The sequence below is a fragment of the Diadema setosum genome, chromosome 17, assembly GCF_964275005.1.
Source record: "Diadema setosum chromosome 17, eeDiaSeto1, whole genome shotgun sequence".
Lineage (NCBI taxonomy): Eukaryota > Metazoa > Echinodermata > Echinoidea > Diadematoida > Diadematidae > Diadema > Diadema setosum.
In genome coordinates this window covers 23,068,747-23,086,197 of record NC_092701.1, presented here as the reverse complement: position 1 = coordinate 23,086,197, position 17,451 = coordinate 23,068,747, and the positions used below count along the sequence as shown (strand labels likewise).

The 17,451-nt window shown below is 38.9% G+C and overlaps 2 protein-coding genes across 2 annotated transcripts in view; one reads left to right on the top strand and one right to left on the bottom strand.

Moving 5' to 3' along the window:
- Nucleotides 1–7,805, bottom strand: part of LOC140241047 (vacuolar protein sorting-associated protein 52 homolog) — a 49,655-nt gene extending 41,850 nt beyond the window's left edge. The window contains exons 1-4 of the mRNA XM_072320815.1: nucleotides 7,710–7,805; nucleotides 3,271–3,402; nucleotides 2,142–2,217; nucleotides 1,420–1,487 (exon numbers count right to left, since the gene is read on the bottom strand). Of these exons, the coding sequence (XP_072176916.1) occupies nucleotides 1,420–1,487; nucleotides 2,142–2,217; nucleotides 3,271–3,402; nucleotides 7,710–7,805 (372 nt within the window). The remainder of the gene's footprint in view (nucleotides 1–1,419; nucleotides 1,488–2,141; nucleotides 2,218–3,270; nucleotides 3,403–7,709) is intronic.
- Nucleotides 7,806–7,905: 100 nt separating this feature from the next.
- On the top strand, nucleotides 7,906–15,733 carry LOC140241048 (small ribosomal subunit protein uS13). Its single transcript, XM_072320816.1, has 5 exons — nucleotides 7,906–7,951; nucleotides 11,140–11,241; nucleotides 11,673–11,759; nucleotides 14,766–14,959; nucleotides 15,558–15,733. The coding sequence occupies exons 1-5, from the start codon at nucleotides 7,949–7,951 to the stop codon at nucleotides 15,631–15,633; spliced, it is 462 nt and encodes a 153-aa protein (XP_072176917.1). The 5' UTR covers nucleotides 7,906–7,948; the 3' UTR covers nucleotides 15,634–15,733.
- The last annotated feature ends 1,718 nt before the right edge of the window (nucleotides 15,734–17,451 follow it).

Below are 17,451 nucleotides of genomic sequence, written 5' to 3'. Positions count from 1 at the left end.
TAATTCTTTGAAGATGATTTTACGCAAGCTAATCAAAGGGAAACACTGGCAAATCCCAATAGAGTCTGATCAGGGAGGTGTTACAGAGATGGAGTGGCAATTCTTCGTAATTCATGCAAACGCATGTTTGGGTTCAAGGCGTTACAATGGGATGTCTAGCATTCCATTACGCTTTGAAGTCATGCTCGGCGCCGCTCTGGTTTGCAAGACGAAGTTGGGAGACGAAGAACGCATTTCACCTTTCGTTGAATTACAAGTTCTATTTCACCGTAAAATTTTAAATGAAATAGAAATGTCTACTCGAATTGATTTAGAATAGTTTAGGAAAGAATTCAATATTATAAACATGTATTTCTAGTTTCTTCGTAATGAGCAAATCAAAATGAAATGAAAATTAGGCCCTCTTAAAAACCTAATATTTTTCTATAATGCGCATATTTGTGCATGTTAGTTTTTTAATCTTTTAATCTGGGATATTTTGATCTTTCAAATACAGTACTCCGCTAAAGCGTATTCCAGCGCGCTTTTAAACTATTTGCTGTTAAAATTGTTAGTTTTACACTGCATTTTGGTTCGCTGCTCCAATTCAAGTTACACAAATTCATTGTTGCCATCACATTGAAAGAGAGAGCGAATTGCAGTAGGGGCAAGTATTTCTAGATGTGAGAGCGCTAGTCCCGATTATTGATGCTCTCTTTTGTCAAAGCACATGGGTAACACCTGTAGTTGAACGCATAACTTCTCGGCGGCACCACGCATGACTTCAAAGGAGAGCAGTAGTTGTCTCTCCTTCTCTAGCACCTCCCTGGTCTGATCCACTTCAAATATTACACCATCAATCTAACCAGTATACAGCACTGATCACTGAGAGAAATCTCACAAAAACAGTCTTCCTCTAGAGTGCAAACTGCATACACAGATGAAATAACAATGCTTCCCCTGCCCCAAGTCACTATGTGTAGCATGCACTGTCTTCGGAATGTTTGGAAGACAAAAAGCATTCTTGTCTGAACTATCTGACCGGATATGCCATGATGACATTAATCTTTTCCCATTCCTTTTCATATTCTGTAGTGATTCACTTCTTGTCCATTCACGTTAGCCCCTCAAGATAACAGGTCTCTCAAAACCAATGCCCTCTGTTGTGACACCATTCTTTGAACTTGGGGGTAAAACATCCTCTACTCTTATCCTCTCAGTTACAGAATTTGACATCATATCTGAAAGTACAAATATTTACTAAAAACAACCAAAAAATAATGCTATAATAATCCTTTTAATAAGATGTATATATTAGGTTTTAGTTATTATTGTTTTTTCGTTTTTTAAGTGAGGCAAGTTCATATGTGCACTTTCAGGAGAAGTCTCAAAATAATCTTGCGCTCGTTGTGTCACATGACATAGTGACCTTTCACCTACCTCCAGGATAGTGTCACAAGCTGTGATCTGGTTGTGAAGGCTGGCAATATTCTGACTCTCCTTGATGTCTGTCACAAAACACAGTGTGTCAAAGAAAACTCAATCTTCCTGACACTTAAATTAAAAACAAACTCATGAATGTCAGACATTCTTTATTCATCTGAGAAGCAAAATGAGCCATAACATATATGTATATGGTCTTAGTTCCCTAGTCACTCTCTCATAATTTCTGCAGAGTTCTGTTCATTAACCTCATAGTTTTTCTTCATTTGAAAAACAATCAAACACTTGTCGAACTTTTAGTAATCTCATGTCATTCAATTCTGCCATCTGAGAGTATTGTTTGCAATAATAAAATATGGCATATATAGCTGACTCTAGCAGAGACATCTCCCTGGTTTACAGCAGAGTAATACATGAAGTAGTCTACTATACAAATAGACGGTTCTTATACGAAAAAAAAAAAAAATCATGCTTTGGTTTCACACTAACATATTAAAAGCAAAATACTCTATAAATATAAGTAAAGCATGCTCTTTGCTTCACTCTACACAAGACATTTTATCTCCAGATATGTGCTCAACATCACCGACACAGGACTCAAGACAGATGGGTAAATGCAAGCAGGACTGGCTTGCTCTTTTCGAGACCAACAAGCAAAGGCTAGAGGACTGAAAGAAGTCTGCTGTGTGGATGAGGTTGGATTGGCGGTGCAAGGATACAATCATCGATGGAGGCATTTTCCACTTCCTGGAGTTCGGCCTCGATCTGTTTGGAATACTGTCTCAGATCTACCCCCTGTCAGGATTAAAGAAAGGATGAAGAAACAGAAATAATGAAATAAGTGAAGAAAAAGTTGTAGCCATATACAACAAGTCTTACAAACCAGCAAATCTGACACAAATCTGTTTCCCAAACAAAGTGACATTAATTTCAGCCACATAGCAAGTGTGTACAGTGAGGCTGTGTTTATCAACTTTCCCATGTTGGAAACGCGCTTCAATACCCACTATCAAAATGTATTTGCAAATGCCTTTTGCATTGCATTTCTCAAGTTGTTGCATGAATCAACTCTGTCATGAGTTGATTGAGAGGCCTTGTCACTGCACAGCTCCATTGCACAGTTTGATCCAAGGAGCAAAGATGTGTAGTTGGCAGTGGTTGCCGTGGGCAGGTCCAAGCTATAAACATGTTTCAAAATGACTTTGAATTTATCAACTCTACAGAAATGCTTTTCTGGGTAAAACATGTTTGCGCCGTTTCTGAAAAATGTTGCTAACCCCATAATCAAAACAGCGTTGCTTTTATCAACTGCCCGAAACTCCCTGAAAGTTGTTTGGAAACTCTAATTCTCTGCCAGAAGTGAGTTGATAAATGTACCCTAAGACTCACTCATGAATATTCACTCTGAGTAATGTTCTTTTTTTAACTCTCTTTTATAAAGAGCACTGAAAAAAACAGAATCATTTAAAATCATGCTCCTCATCTAAATACAAAAATGTACTTGTGTCACCACATTTCTTTTCCTTCAGTAAACCTACAAACTGACGGATGATTCTTGAAATGCTAAATTTACAGATTTATACACAACTTGCACACTTGGAGGAGTTACCAGACAGAACTTCATAATTATGACTAAAATAAGAGATACAAGTAGAGACACACTGCTGTTAACATTGCACACTGCTGCTTTCCACATCCAAATTCTACCCTACAAACTTTTGCGACTGATTGACAAATTGCCCTACATCGACGGAAGAATTTCATGAAGACAGACTTTTGTCAAGATTACAAAATTGGAAGTTGGCCTGCAAAACAAAGTTGCAGTAACCTAGTGGAGAAGATTCTTACAGATTCAAGGGCTGCCTTGACCACTTTGTCCTCAAGGTTCTGTTGGATGTGGATGTCCACCTCGTCTAGAATGAATTCATCGGACGTGAGGTCGAGAACACCAAGGTTTAGCTCTGCCACAGCATCCTCAGTCTGCAAGGAGTACAACGTGTTGAGAAATAGTTGGTAAAATGTTCGTAACAACATTTGCAAAGACTGCTTTTGATTGAAATAAATTCCCTAACCAAATGAATGAGTTGCAGCATCGACCCTACATAGATAGACATCCATGAAGATTATCATTTACTGTACAATCAGATATTTTTGCACGTGTAATCTTTCACACTCTGCTGGGTAAGATGAGTTTCACATGTTTTTAATAGCAATGAATCATGACATTAATTAGCACGGTACATATAGCTACCCCAAATATTTGCATGCTTTTACTGTATATCCGAGCTCGTTTTTGGTCAAGCGAAATGTACCAAAAATATCACTGTGCAAAATTTTCAAATTTTACAGTTGGCTATGTTCCTCTACTGAAACATAAATTCAAATACCATGACATAGAGTTCTATTACTTCCAGAACTTGACTGTGCCCCGTCCACCATCTCACGTCCCACATTCAAGCCACATACCTAATGGTACGTGTTAAATTACACGCTTCCTTATCAATTTTCTAGAGTGCTTCACCACTCGGAAATTAACCTCCATGCCTCAATCCGAAAGAAGCGTTATATAACTATGCTGCTGGCCACCATGGATTGTGGAAACAGAATGCACCAAACCCTTGGCCTCGAGTTGGAAAGTAAGATCTTCGAGAAGACTTGCAGTGAAAGATACAATCATTCATGGTATGATCACATAAAGTGAGAAGAATAAAAAAAAAAATAAGAAGGAATTGCAACCATTTTTAGAAAATAAAGCTGTCTAGAGATGTAAGAAAATGTAGGTCATTGTCATGGTGTTACATAGATTCTACTCAATGATCATACATTATTGATTTATTCATTTATTGCCCATATTTGCAAAATCTCCCGTTCTCCCCCATGAGATTTAGTTTCTCCCACCCTGTCACAATTCACATGCATAGAATGATATACCGTTAGCAAAGGAAAGTACATGTATAACAAAAATTCAACATATTTTCATTTTTCACGCATAATAATAACAGAGCACTTGACTTGACTCTCTCAGATTCAGAAGGCAGGAGGAATAATATTACCCTAAACATATACAGTTAAACTCGCCTAAGTCGACGTCGCATATGTCGAATAATCGCGTAAGTCGATGATTTTAAAAAGTCCCGATTTTCCCCATTGACGTACGTGTATTAATTCACTCACAAGTCAAATTTTGTAAGTCGAATACTCGCCTAAGTCGATGAAATTCCAAGAACACTTTCACGGAAAAACCATTGAATTCACTGTGTCTAAGTCGAATAAGATTTTATTGTGTAATAAATCACTGTCATTTATTATTCATTATTTATTACTCATCATTATTTTGTTTGTCAGATGAGTTTGAGGTGACAAAAAAAAAATGATCTAAAATCAAAATTCAAAGCGATCGCATGGGATCGTTTAACTCTCTTCGTATTTGGAGGTCCGCTGGTACAGCCCTGTCAGCTGTCGCGCTACGTACGTACAGCGTTCGTACAGTACACATGCGTTCATTTACATGTACAGTATTGAGCTTGCAGTGTACATGTAGCTTGGCATTTGCAGCGCTGTGCAGTGGAGTGGTATAATGGATGAAGCTGCTGAGTTTTCAAAGCGGAAAGTACGGGGAAAAGTTACAGGCACGGTTAAATCAGAATTGCACCTCTACACGCATTTTAAGCCACGGTATGGTAAACTGGAATCAATCACTGCTCAAATATCGTTCATATTCACTTCCCCAAGGTTTAACAAGGGTGTAAAGTAATCGGACCTGTGCCAATACTAATGCACTGTCCATGCAAAGTTAGCCACGGCCCTGATGGGCGACCCGTGCTGCGGCACACCACTCCAGCTCTCGGCTCCAGAGTAGACAACATACATGTACATTAAACATACATGTATGTACCTGTGGTGAAACTTAAGTCGATTTTTTTCGACTTACGCACAAGTCGATATGTTTTGCTCAGTCCCGAGAAGATCGACTTATGCGAGTTTAACTGTATGTCAGTATCGAGTCAAGGGACTGTGTAGAATATTCTAACGTCAATTACCCATAGCGTATTATTAGCGTGTGTGTTATACACACACTTCAATGTAGCTATGCCTATGTAGGATGCATTGTGCATCATCGCGTTTGAAAAACTGTGTAAATCTGCCACCTGAAATGCATTCGAAATCAAAAACATTCTCGCATCAAAAATGGTTACCGTATGTCACCTGTTAGTGTTACAATTGATAAAATACAGCGTACATTTGGATTACAATTTTATGTGTGTTTATGGAGGAAAAAGTTGAATTAGGAATGTCTTTTGAGAGCGATGAAAATCCATCGCCATCGCCACAGGGGCCCAGCTTATCTCCGGTCGCAGCGCACATTACATGCAATGTGAATGTCTGGCAACTTCATGATAATTAACGTTAATTCTTGTTTTCAATCAATTAAAAAAATGAAATTATGCAAAATTCTCTTTATCATATTTTCCTTTATAGGACTAGACCCATAATTCTTCTAAACATGTGACATCATACATTTTGTGTACACTGTATCTAGTAGTAGTCTTCTCATCCAGCAGCGACTGGACAGAAACTGAAAATTCATAACTTTTGATTGATGTTAGATTGTCTGATTTTCCTTACAAAACTTTGTTGGTGATGTGCTCAACTTCTCCTGAAAATGATAAGTTTACTGCTGTGGCCTGTGCTGCATTCACTCAACACACTTCCCTTTCCTTGAACTGAATCAAAGGTGGACTTCTTGTCCTTTGAGAAAACTTGTTGTAGGCCCTAGAACTATATTAAAAAAAGTAAATTTAAATTTATTTCTATAGTATAAGCATGCATCTCTTCATTGCTCTTAGTCAATAGTCTTATCACATGATTCAGCAGATTTAGCCCATCGAGAGTTGCCATCCCTCCACAGCTCCAGCCACTAAGGAATTATTCTACGCAACGTAATATAACATTAAAGGGCGGCCTATGAAGAAAAATAAACACGCCCACTTGCTTGGCTTTCCCCCATATCCCACACGTCCATCATTCAAAGTCATGCCATTTTCTTGTAGTAAACGTCAGAATCGGCATTTTGTCTGGTACAGAATAAGGGACGAAAAAGGGCAAAGGGGAGGAAAAAATATATTACTTGACGCCTTCACGCGCAAATTCCTGGGGCACCCTTTTCCTAAAAGGCAGTGTATACAACCACACGCGTGTGTCTTTACCATCCAGCCACACGAGTGTGGTTGTAGCCATGGCCCTAGTTGCTGGATACAGCCACACTCGTGTGTACTCTACTGTACTATGTACATAATTATCCACAAACGCGTAGCGGGAATGTGTGTGTCCGGCCACATCAACACGCGATCATGCACCACTTCAAAGCAATGAACATGAACCTGCCTCCTAGATTAATCCCATTTAATATTATCACACCATCTAGACAAATTTACTTTTTTTTTGTTTTCATTTTTAACTTTATTCTCATTTTCTTGATTTGATAAGTAAATTTAAAGTTACATTTGATTTTGATACATCGTGTCGTTATTGAGACTTCGCCTTTGACGTTCGGGTACTCGCAAATCGCGCATCCATGATCTACACAAGGCAGCCGACGCGCGAGTCCAGGTCCCTCCTGGGGCAGGCGGGCGGGCGGCACAACTGCGCTGGCTAGGCTACAGCTGCACTGAGCGATCGCTAGCACACCACCAGCAATTAAGCGATGTCAATCCAAAGTCCCCCAATTTAGCGACAGTTGTAACTTTGCTATTAATTCTAAACCCATTATATCAAGCAAACAAGATGAGAATGGAGCGAAAAATGTATTTGTAAAATAACAATATTAAAAGGTATGAAAATGAGGTTACTTTCATCACTTTGTGAGCAAGCTGATTGTGTGGCGTTTACGTGTTTGACATGCACGCACGGCGATCATCTTCTCCGGTACCGTGTGTGTACATTGTATCCCTATGTACATGTACATTACACACGAGTGTGGCTGTATCCAGCGACTCGGGCCATGGCTACAACCACATTCGTGTGGCTGGATGGTAAAGACACACGCGTGTGGTTGTATACACTGCCTTTTTTCTAAAACGTAAACGTAACCCCTCGCCAGCGCCAGCGCCTTGGGCCTTACATACATGTGTACGATAGGGTGGGACTATCATACTACTAGTATTAAATCCACCAATCGGTTGCACGTAGATATAGACATGACTCCAGTTCACTGTAATATCCCTTCCAGCCTCGAAAGTACGTTACTATACACATAAAATGACTCTACATTTCTATAATGACAATACCTCGGAATTTTGTGGAACACTTTCATCCCAGAAAGGATTATCGGGCTCCTCATCAAAAGGATTCGTAGACATTTGTCTCTCAGTGGTCGCAGCCATATTGGCAGCTGATTTATTGAAGAAACGTTTCTTTACACGTTTTATGATTGGCTAGCATGTAACAGCTTTCCAGCAGTGGACCAATCAAATGCCCTGTAAAATAGAAACTCTTACTGCGACCTTTTTACGTTCACACTGCGAAGATGGTAAACGACGATTTTTTTATGTGGAATGATATCTACAAATATCTTTATAAATGTTGATGATCGAAATAAGATTAAGTTCACATTATGTACATGAACTTGGCTTCTATACTTTATCGAATTTATTTATTTCTCATCGTGTACGATAGCCCTTATATTTTGTGGAATATTAGGGGGAGTACGTGGATCGTACTCGTCCTTCGAATGGACACAAATACCTTGCAAGAAACGCGATTATTCGATGTTTATTGAACACCTGTAGAATAAGGTCAAATAATTACAAGCCTAGCCGAGACCACAAATTATTAAATGCAGTAGACTAGTCTAGTAGATCTAGAACTAGGCTAATTTGTTGAACATAAATTTAACTGACATTATCATTAATGTGATGTGATGTAACAACACCATGAATGACACCGCCGATGCTCATTTTATGATGCTGCCGTGATCGTGGCGATGAAGAATCTATTCCGTATTCGTCTATTTCTACTGCTATTCCTACGCGAGATGAGTCCATCGATCTCCCATTGCATTATGCTAACATTAACCATCAAACTTTACAGAGTATCACACTATCTGCTCTTGTCGAAACTTACAAATCATGCCTCATGGATTAGTTGCCTCCAACAATTGAAAAAATGCTATTCATTTTGCAGTATGCAGTCTCACAAGTTTGAGCTGAAGTAGCCCGAGAGAGAAAGAGATAGACGGCATTTGTCAGCTCAAATACAATCTTTGAAGGACTACAGATTGAAAAGTAATGAAATTTCTTCAAATTTTTTTTAACGTATCAGAAAATATACTTCAGCTGATATTTTGAGGCCTGAAACACAATTCTACCGCTGTGTTTTTCCTTAAAATGAAGAAAATGAAAGGAAGGTAGGGTTTTCTCCATAGGCACACGTGTTAAGAAGATCGCGGTTTTGTTACTAAAATGGCCGCCATTGGGCTCCATGGCGTACTACACCCGTTTGAGTGCTAAATCGCAAGAGTATGATGCACAGGATAGAGTGCGTTAGTGGAGGCGTATAGTGCACTCGAGGGTATTTACAATTGTGAAACATGCACGCGGCGAAGCCGAGTGCATGTTGCACTACATTGTAAATACCTGAGAGTGAGCTACGCCTCCACTAACGCCACGAAATAATCCTGTGCATCATTTGTTTTATAAAATGGGTCGAAATTTCGAAAACTAACAGCATTTTCCAGCGTTTTTCACGTACCTTTGTGGGTCAAGACGTCCGAAGATGTTCGTCCCAAACATTTACGCACGTCGCACTCGGAAATCCCGCACATACAGTATAGACGTCTAAGGGCAATTCCGCAGTTAGGTGGACATGACATGGATAAAAGAAATGTGCCTCTTTATCTTACCTTTTATTCTAGGTATCAACTAATGCCATGGATGTTCACCAATCATTAGGGTCTTTCAAATTCAGTAGATTTTATTTTTCGTATTCATTGATTTTGTGAGATCTAAAACCATCATTTGAAATGTACATGTGGGACTGCTGGGGACGCTGAAATTCACTTAAATGCAAATTAAAGTGGGTTCCTTTGAAATTTTTTCCTCAAAGTTTTGCTAAAGGGTAAAAGATGAATACATTTAAATACTCCAGAAGTCATGTGACATTTTGTCAATTACAAAAGGGTGAAATGACCTGCGGAATTACTCCGGACAAATGTAACGTTACTAACCGTAACGTTACTAACCATGCTTTTGGGGGTCTAGCTAAAAAATCATTGGTCGAACTGCTAAAAAAATTTGCGTGAACATTTGTCATGATGCAATAATTGAAATTAATGCAACACTTCGTTTGAAGTAACTTGAATTTTTGCACACTTTTTGTTACAAGACATTGATTTTTTTGTCATGTCCTTTTTTCGTAACGTTACTAACCAGCCTTTTAAGTTGCTATAGCAATTCTAATATTTCGTGGATTGTGTTCATTCTTTTCTGTATCATAAACCTGGGAAGGATGAACATGTTTTTGACATAATTTTGACTTGAAGTGAATAAATGGTAATTTAGTGGTAAAAACAAATATCTAAATTTTTTCAAATGTAACGTTACTAACCGTGGAATTGCCCATAAGTATAAATAATGGGGGGTTGGGTTTCCGGACACTTAAGTTCCCGCATGAAAACTTACTTATTTTACATATAGAATATGCACCCTTTACCTTAAAGACTTGATATAGACTCCTCGTATAAGCCTACTAGACAACATACTCTGAAAACGGCGTGAGAATTAACCTGCTAAATCGTTGGATTTGCCCTTCAAAGTGACTCCATGTACGCGTCCGGTCCCACAATGCTTGGTCTACTGTACTGTACAAAGTGTACGTATATAAGAGTATACGTACGCCACACATGTTATGCACAAGGGAAGAAAGGCCAGCTGGCCGGCAGCCCGAACTAGAAGTTGTTTACAGGATTGACAGCGCGTACTGGATGTATGCATGCAATTCAAAGGAGCCGCCGTGCGCACAGACGATCGACAATAGGATTTAACCATGGTGGATGCAGTGCGATGGGACTAGAATAACCAAAGCACACGTGACTCATTTCAGCGCTTCCTATTGGCTACATTCTTGAACCCATTTTATAAACCCTCTTAGCGTAGCTTCTATACTCTTTGATTGATATACACTTTGTACCATGCTGCGCTGTCTGCTCCTGTGCAATGCTGTTATTTGCAGTGAACTAGCTGCACTTGCCATATATTCTTACAAGTGTAAAAGTGTAAAAATGGTCAAAATTCCATTTCTTCTGGTCCTGAGTCTCACTCAGATGCAAATATTCGTGGCCTTTGGATATTCAGAGTGAGTTTGTGCTTGTTTGGAGATCAATTGACGAAGAGGTGCGAAAGTACACTAGAACCAAGTTGATGTCCTGTTTTAAAAGATTAAGCAAGCCATTCAAAATTTGACCATGATTTTAAGTCTTCCAAAATGCAACCACCGATGTTTGACTACCTAGACCAATTATCCTGGTTATGCCATGGGGCCGATAGTGTAGGTCTACATATATACAAACACTCGCAACTTACCAGTTCCTTTTTTTTTTTTTTTACTTTGCTTTATTCATTTTATTTTGGTCAAGCTTTGCACTGTCCAGTACGGTAAGTGACTGACAGTGATCATTGCTCTAAACAAGCTTCTGTTTTCTCTCTTCTCTTTGTCACCCAGCCGGCTCTCGTTCTCCCAGAAAAGTTTCAGCACATCTTGCGTGTGCTGAACACCAACATTGATGGCAGACGGAAAATCATGTATGCCCTGACAGCAATCAAGGTAAGCATGTAACATGAAAGGGCCTTCGTCTTTCTGGTTCAGTGCTGTAGTTTAATAGCAATGGTTTTCTCCCTATGAGACACATAGCAATTTTCTAAAGATACACTGGTAGGATCATCGTCAGCAAATTTTGTATAACATGTATAGGGGTAGGGAAGGATGTTGATATGAACACCTAACTCACTTCATATTTTTTCTACATCAGAGATACATTATTATATTGGCACATAATACAGATTACATTGATAGCATTGCTTTCAAGATCACAACATGGGCCAATTTACAAAATTTACATCTTAAGTATTATTTTGGCATGGCTCAGTTTCCATAACTTTCTGGACTTCACACAAGATCAGAGCCCCGAATGAAGAAGCTGTTGTGAGCAGGTAATTGAAGTTATTCATCAACTTTGTGTTTTACTTTCTCTGCAGGGTGTTGGTCGGCGATATGCCAACATCTGCTGTCGCAAGGCTGATGTCGATGTGACAAAGAGGGCAGGAGAGCTGTCTGAGGAAGAGGTAAGAAAGTTTTCCCTCTTGGTTTGTCCAGGTACACTAAAAACAGCATGTTGCCATGTCTTCTGGCTGTCACGTTTTTCATGGATGATCATGAATTCAAATAGGCATACAGGTAATACAGCATATTTACGTTGATGTAGGGCAATTTGTCAATCAATTGTAACATAATACAGTGCACCTTCCCTCCCAATATATTAAACACTGTTATGATGAAATTTTGGTTACAACGATATAAGATTAAAGGTTCTAAAATCATCATCTATAGAAGTTTATTCATATATTCTTATTTGTTCGGTTATAGCTAAATTTGGATATGATGAAAGAAAATTGCCGGTCCGCTGGTCCAATTTTCTTTCATCATATCCAAATTTAGCTATAACCGAACAGATAAGAATATATGAATAAATATCTATAGAAGATAATTTTGGAACCTATGATTTTATATCGTTGTAACCAGAATTTCATATTGCCGGTCCGCTGGTCCAGAGGACCTTATTATAACTGGAGTCAGCTGTATTGTCAATGCCGTATATTTTGCAAATGGGGCTAGTTAGACCATTATGTGAATGGTTGAATTAGCAGTTGAGGATCATGGTGACAGAATGAGAAATGCATGTTCTCTCTTTTCAGGAGAAAAGTGAGTGATTTCCCACCTTTGTGACAACATGATATATTAAATTTGTGTTACAAGAGGCCTTTTTTTTTTTCCAACACTGTCGGGTTAACTTTTGCAGTTCGCAGTAACAGAAATACAGTAGTTTACTGATGTATACTGCATAAAACTACAATAAGTGATTCTCATCTGCAAAAGGATTTCAGCCTCAAACATGATGGGTATACAGTGCACTCCCAGTATAATGAACACAGTTATTGATAACAAAATTCTGGTTACAACGAACTAAAAATTCAGGCAGCAAAAATCGTCCACTCTGTTTTTTATTTTTTAATTGTTCGGTTAAAACAGAATTTCAATATAACAAAAGAAAGCTGCCAGTCCCGAGGACTTCGTTATACAGTGAAACCCCGTTATAACGAGGTCCGTGGGACCAGCGATATTACCTCCTCATAACCGGTACCTCGTTATAACCGTACGCATCAAAAACAAAGAAAAACATAAGCATGACATCATATACCCATCAATGAAACTTAAGATCATAAGAACATCCTTTGCGTTGTTATTACACGATTATGGATCATTAGTACTGAGATGATAAAGGGAAATTATTTGTGAATTAGACGAAAAATAGGGGTTAAAATAAGTTAATTCTTCATTGTAATTCTTGTTTGTTAATTTTGTCTAAAACTAGCGCAAATAGAGTAAAATACTGGCGCTGTTTACGTAACTTGCGAGGTATATTTACGCTGTTGGTGCCCAGCGGGAATGCGATGATTTCACGAATCATTTCGGCTGTAATCTTGTACAATATATATGATTGTTGCACTCGAAGGGATTAAAAATGCGTTCTTTATTTTATTCCGAAAATCTCTTCGCGTTTTGTACATCCGTTCTTGAAAAATATGCGACAGGATTGAATGTGGAAAGTTACGTTGTGATTCTCTTTATGCAAATTTATACCTCATAGACCATTCTGAAAGAAATAAAAATTTTCATTGTGAAATGCAGCGTTAAAATCGTGATAATGAACAAACCCAGATCTATTCAAACTAATAAATGCGTTTATTTCTTTTTCTGATTTAGGTTAACATGCGTTATTCAACTATTTTTTTACGCTACTGTTACCTGGCGAGATCGCGATAATTTCAGAGTAAAGCATACACGCGTTGTTTACGGTTAACTTGCGAGGTATTTTATGCTGTTGGTGCCAGGCGGGAATTCGATAATTTCATGAATCATTTCGGCCTTAATTTTATACAATGTATGATAGTGGCGTCTGAAGGGATTGAAACTGCATTCTTTATTTTATTTCGAAAATCTCTTCGCGTTTTGTACATTCTTGAACTGTTAAATGCGTTTGTTTCTTTTTCCGAACACCGATTAAGTATAGTGACATGCGTTATTCAACTATTTTTACGCTACTGTCCCCCGGCGAGATCGCTATGATTTCATTAATCATTTCGGCTTTAATCGTACACACTCATATTTAAATTATCTTTTGTTAAATGATAATGAACAAATCCCAATCTATTCAAATTAATAAATGCGTTTGTTTCTTTTTCTGAACGCCGATTAAGTAGGTTAACATGCGTTATTCAACTATTTTTACGCTACTGTCATCCGGCGGGATCGCGATCATTTCATTAATTATTTAGGCTTTAATCATCCACAATCATATTTGCTAACCAGCAAAAGAACTGGAAGTTGGAACTAAAAATGGAAAGGATATAATGATTAGCTGTACGCGCATTCCAATTGTCCATTTTTGGCCACAAGTGTCGCTACATGAAAAGTTCTTTTTTTCTCATTGCGCTGTGGTCTTTCCTAATATCACACACGCGTATCTCGCGAAAAAGACAATCGAATGATTATGTTTAATGATTCAGTAGGAACATCGGAAGACATTCCTGTGTCTTATCGCGTGATTTAGAAGAAAACATGGAAGGAACGGTTCTCTGCAAAACGGAAAAAAGACGTGGATAGCTTGAATTCGGTTTTCAGTGTTTCGTTTGTCGCGTGTTTGAAAACGGCAATTTAGTCAAGAAATGGAACCTCGTTATATCCGATCAAATTGCTTATGTTTTTCTTTATCATGATGCACCGAAATTGTCTTCGTTATAACCGGAATCTCGTTATAATCGAACTCGTTATAACCGATTCATTCTGCTATAGGTTTACACGCAAAGAAAAACGGGACCAACGCGATCACCTCGTTATAAGCGGTTCCTCGTTATAACCGAACTCGTTATAACGGGGTTTCACTGTAATGGGAATCCACTGTATAGATGAAGATCAAGAAAGAATGTGTCATTATTCTCCCCATCAGTGCTTTAGTAGTCTTTCCACTTAATATTGTTGCAATCTTCATCTCCACTGCTGACCCTCTCCAGGTTGAGAAGCTGATGACGATCCTGCAGAACCCGCGCCAGTACAAGATCCCTGACTGGTTTCTCAACAGGCAGAAGGACGTCAAGGATGGCAAGTTCGGTCAGATGATGGCCAACAACCTCGACAACAAGCTTCGCGAGGATCTCGAGCGCCTCAAGAAGATCAGGGCCCACCGTGGTCTCAGGCACTACTGGGGGTATGTCATAGCCTTGTGCTTGCTTCTCTTTCGTGCAGGGGCTCTCACTACAAGGGGGGGGGGGGGATGAGATTGATCAAGTGTATGAAGAAACTTGCCCATGGATGTGTGGTGTGTTGCGATTCTTGCCAAGACAATTTTATCAAAATAATAAGATGTTTGAAATGTGGCCAGTAGGTATCCTTAGTGGCTTGAAGGCTATTCATACCAGTTACAAAGAGCAGACACCACTAACATTGAAAGAAAATGAAAAAAAACTTTCATCCGAAATATATACTTTGTTGAGAAGCAATAGTCCTAGATAAGATTTGACACATGCTATTCAAAGACTAAAACTTGCCTCCAGAAAAATGTGGAAATGTGCTAAAGTAGTTTCACAGACTTTTTGTCACATTTTTTTTTCCTTTCTGAGAAATGCATAATGGAGTGGCACAATACATTTTTATTTTGAATTGACACGTCCGATCTACTGCACTTTCTTTAGTCTTGATATCATTCCACCACAGATGAGATGGGACCAATGTTGTCCATAGTTTCTGGAAAAATGTAGTAGAGTACAGTAATATGAATGCCCGTCCTGTTTCCCATTCCTGTGCAGACTGCGTGTGAGAGGACAACACACCAAGACCACTGGCAGGAGAGGAAGGACTGTTGGTGTGTCCAAGAAGAAGTAGAGCGCCCCCTATGGCCGTCTTCACAGCTGTGTCTCGCAATTCTTCATTGTAACCTGGTCGCACACTCTTTGTAAATAAACAGCAGCGTTGCAAAGAGGAATACATGTGTGAAATGTTATGTTTTGTGTGAGTGCTTTGTTGAAGGGAGGGGGGTTTGGAGGGATCCTGTTTGGGGGCCGTCAGTCATTGTGTATGGGCAGTTTGTTGGATAGTGCTTTGTGCGTCTTTCAGGATGATGGTGATTGTGGTGAGGGAGAGGGTAGGAACGACATGTTACATAACAATCATCATACACAGCAAGTCAAAAAAACCACAAAAACACTTAAGTAATAATGTCATGCAGCCACTTTGCAACCTTGATTTAGAACATGTGTCGGTATGTCAGTCGGTGAGAAATCAAAATTACTGGCATTTGTGCAGTAGCGTAGGGCCGTGATCCTATTGTCATCTTAGTTACTGGTAGAGCACAGTTCCTTGCTGGGCATTGCAAGTCTTCATGATTCTGATAAGCCCTATATTTGTATTGTTGGAACGAGACTGGGATCCCCGTCATTCACATTTCTTTGTTAGTCATACTCCCACAGCTTCAGAGATCAAACTTGATGTCAAAAACATAATTTTTTCAGCCACATTGTGATTAATTGTCATGATTTCATGCACCGCTGCTGAAATGTGAAAAATAGTTCTTGAAGAGGTACCGGTACCCATTCTAATCTTTGTGCTTCAAGTGCGTATTTCCAGCGCTTATCATTTCAGTGGCTTTTGGAGACTATACCGACATCCAGTATTTGTGTATCAGTATGGAACACCATGTTCCTGATGGCGTCCTTTTGGACCAGAGAAAACTTTTCATAACATTAAGAATTTAATTGAGGGTACACAAGTCTCCACAAGATCGTTTGTGTGTGTGTGTGTATGTGTTGTGTGTTGTGCATGTGTGCGAGTGAGCCTGTGTATATGTAATACTCTGAACAAAGTACCCCCCCCCCCTCAATACAGTAGTGAAATTTTGATTGACACAGTTTTAGTAAAATAATTTGGCATGGGTGTTTCTACATTTAATTGAATAACTTGAAAATGAGAATATCTATCTGTTTAGTCATGCATGAGTGAGCACACATTAGACACAAATGGGTTACTTCATAAGTCACAAGTCATTTTCAGAGATCTCTGAAACAAGATTCTGACAAATTCTGTTTTCAGGTGTTTCAAGTGCTGCTGTAGGGTTATCATCCTTTGTTTAACCCCTTTCCTGCTTCACTTAACTACGACACAATGTCTCTCTTCCATGTACATGTTCACACAACATTGAGCCACTGCATGTTGGCAACAATATCTGATGTTGTTTTGATTTTTTTTTAAACTACAGAAAATGGATTTTGCAATTTTAGGAGGGTTGAACATGACCATACCCATCCTTAAACGAAAAAGAAAGTTTTAAAGTGGTTAGGATAGGTGTACGAGGTCAAACGACCTATGATAAAACAATATGAACAAACACAAGAAAAAAAGATTTATCAAATTCTCCCTCTACAGACCACCCTGGTCTTGTGTGACTTATGAAACATGACCATTGTCTATTGCTTGCTCACTCATGCATGACACGACAGATAATTCTTGTTTTCTCACAGATGTTAGTAAGCATAGGGACACCCTTGCTAAATTATATTGCTCAGGACCTTTTCACAAACAGTTCATGCCATTTTGATTAGGCGCAGTTCCTTCTTGTGTGTATGTATGTATGTATAAAGCCTGAACCACTTTGAAGTCTCAGTGGCCAAGCGGTTAAGGCGTACGGTGGTACACTGTATTCCATGC

Coding starts and splice junctions, on each gene's coding strand:
- LOC140241048 (XM_072320816.1), top strand. Junction 11,242..11,672: donor ATGCCCTGACAGCAATCAAG/GTAAGCATGTAA, acceptor CTTTCTCTGCAG/GGTGTTGGTCGGCGATATGC. Junction 11,760..14,765: donor GAGAGCTGTCTGAGGAAGAG/GTAAGAAAGTTT, acceptor GACCCTCTCCAG/GTTGAGAAGCTGATGACGAT.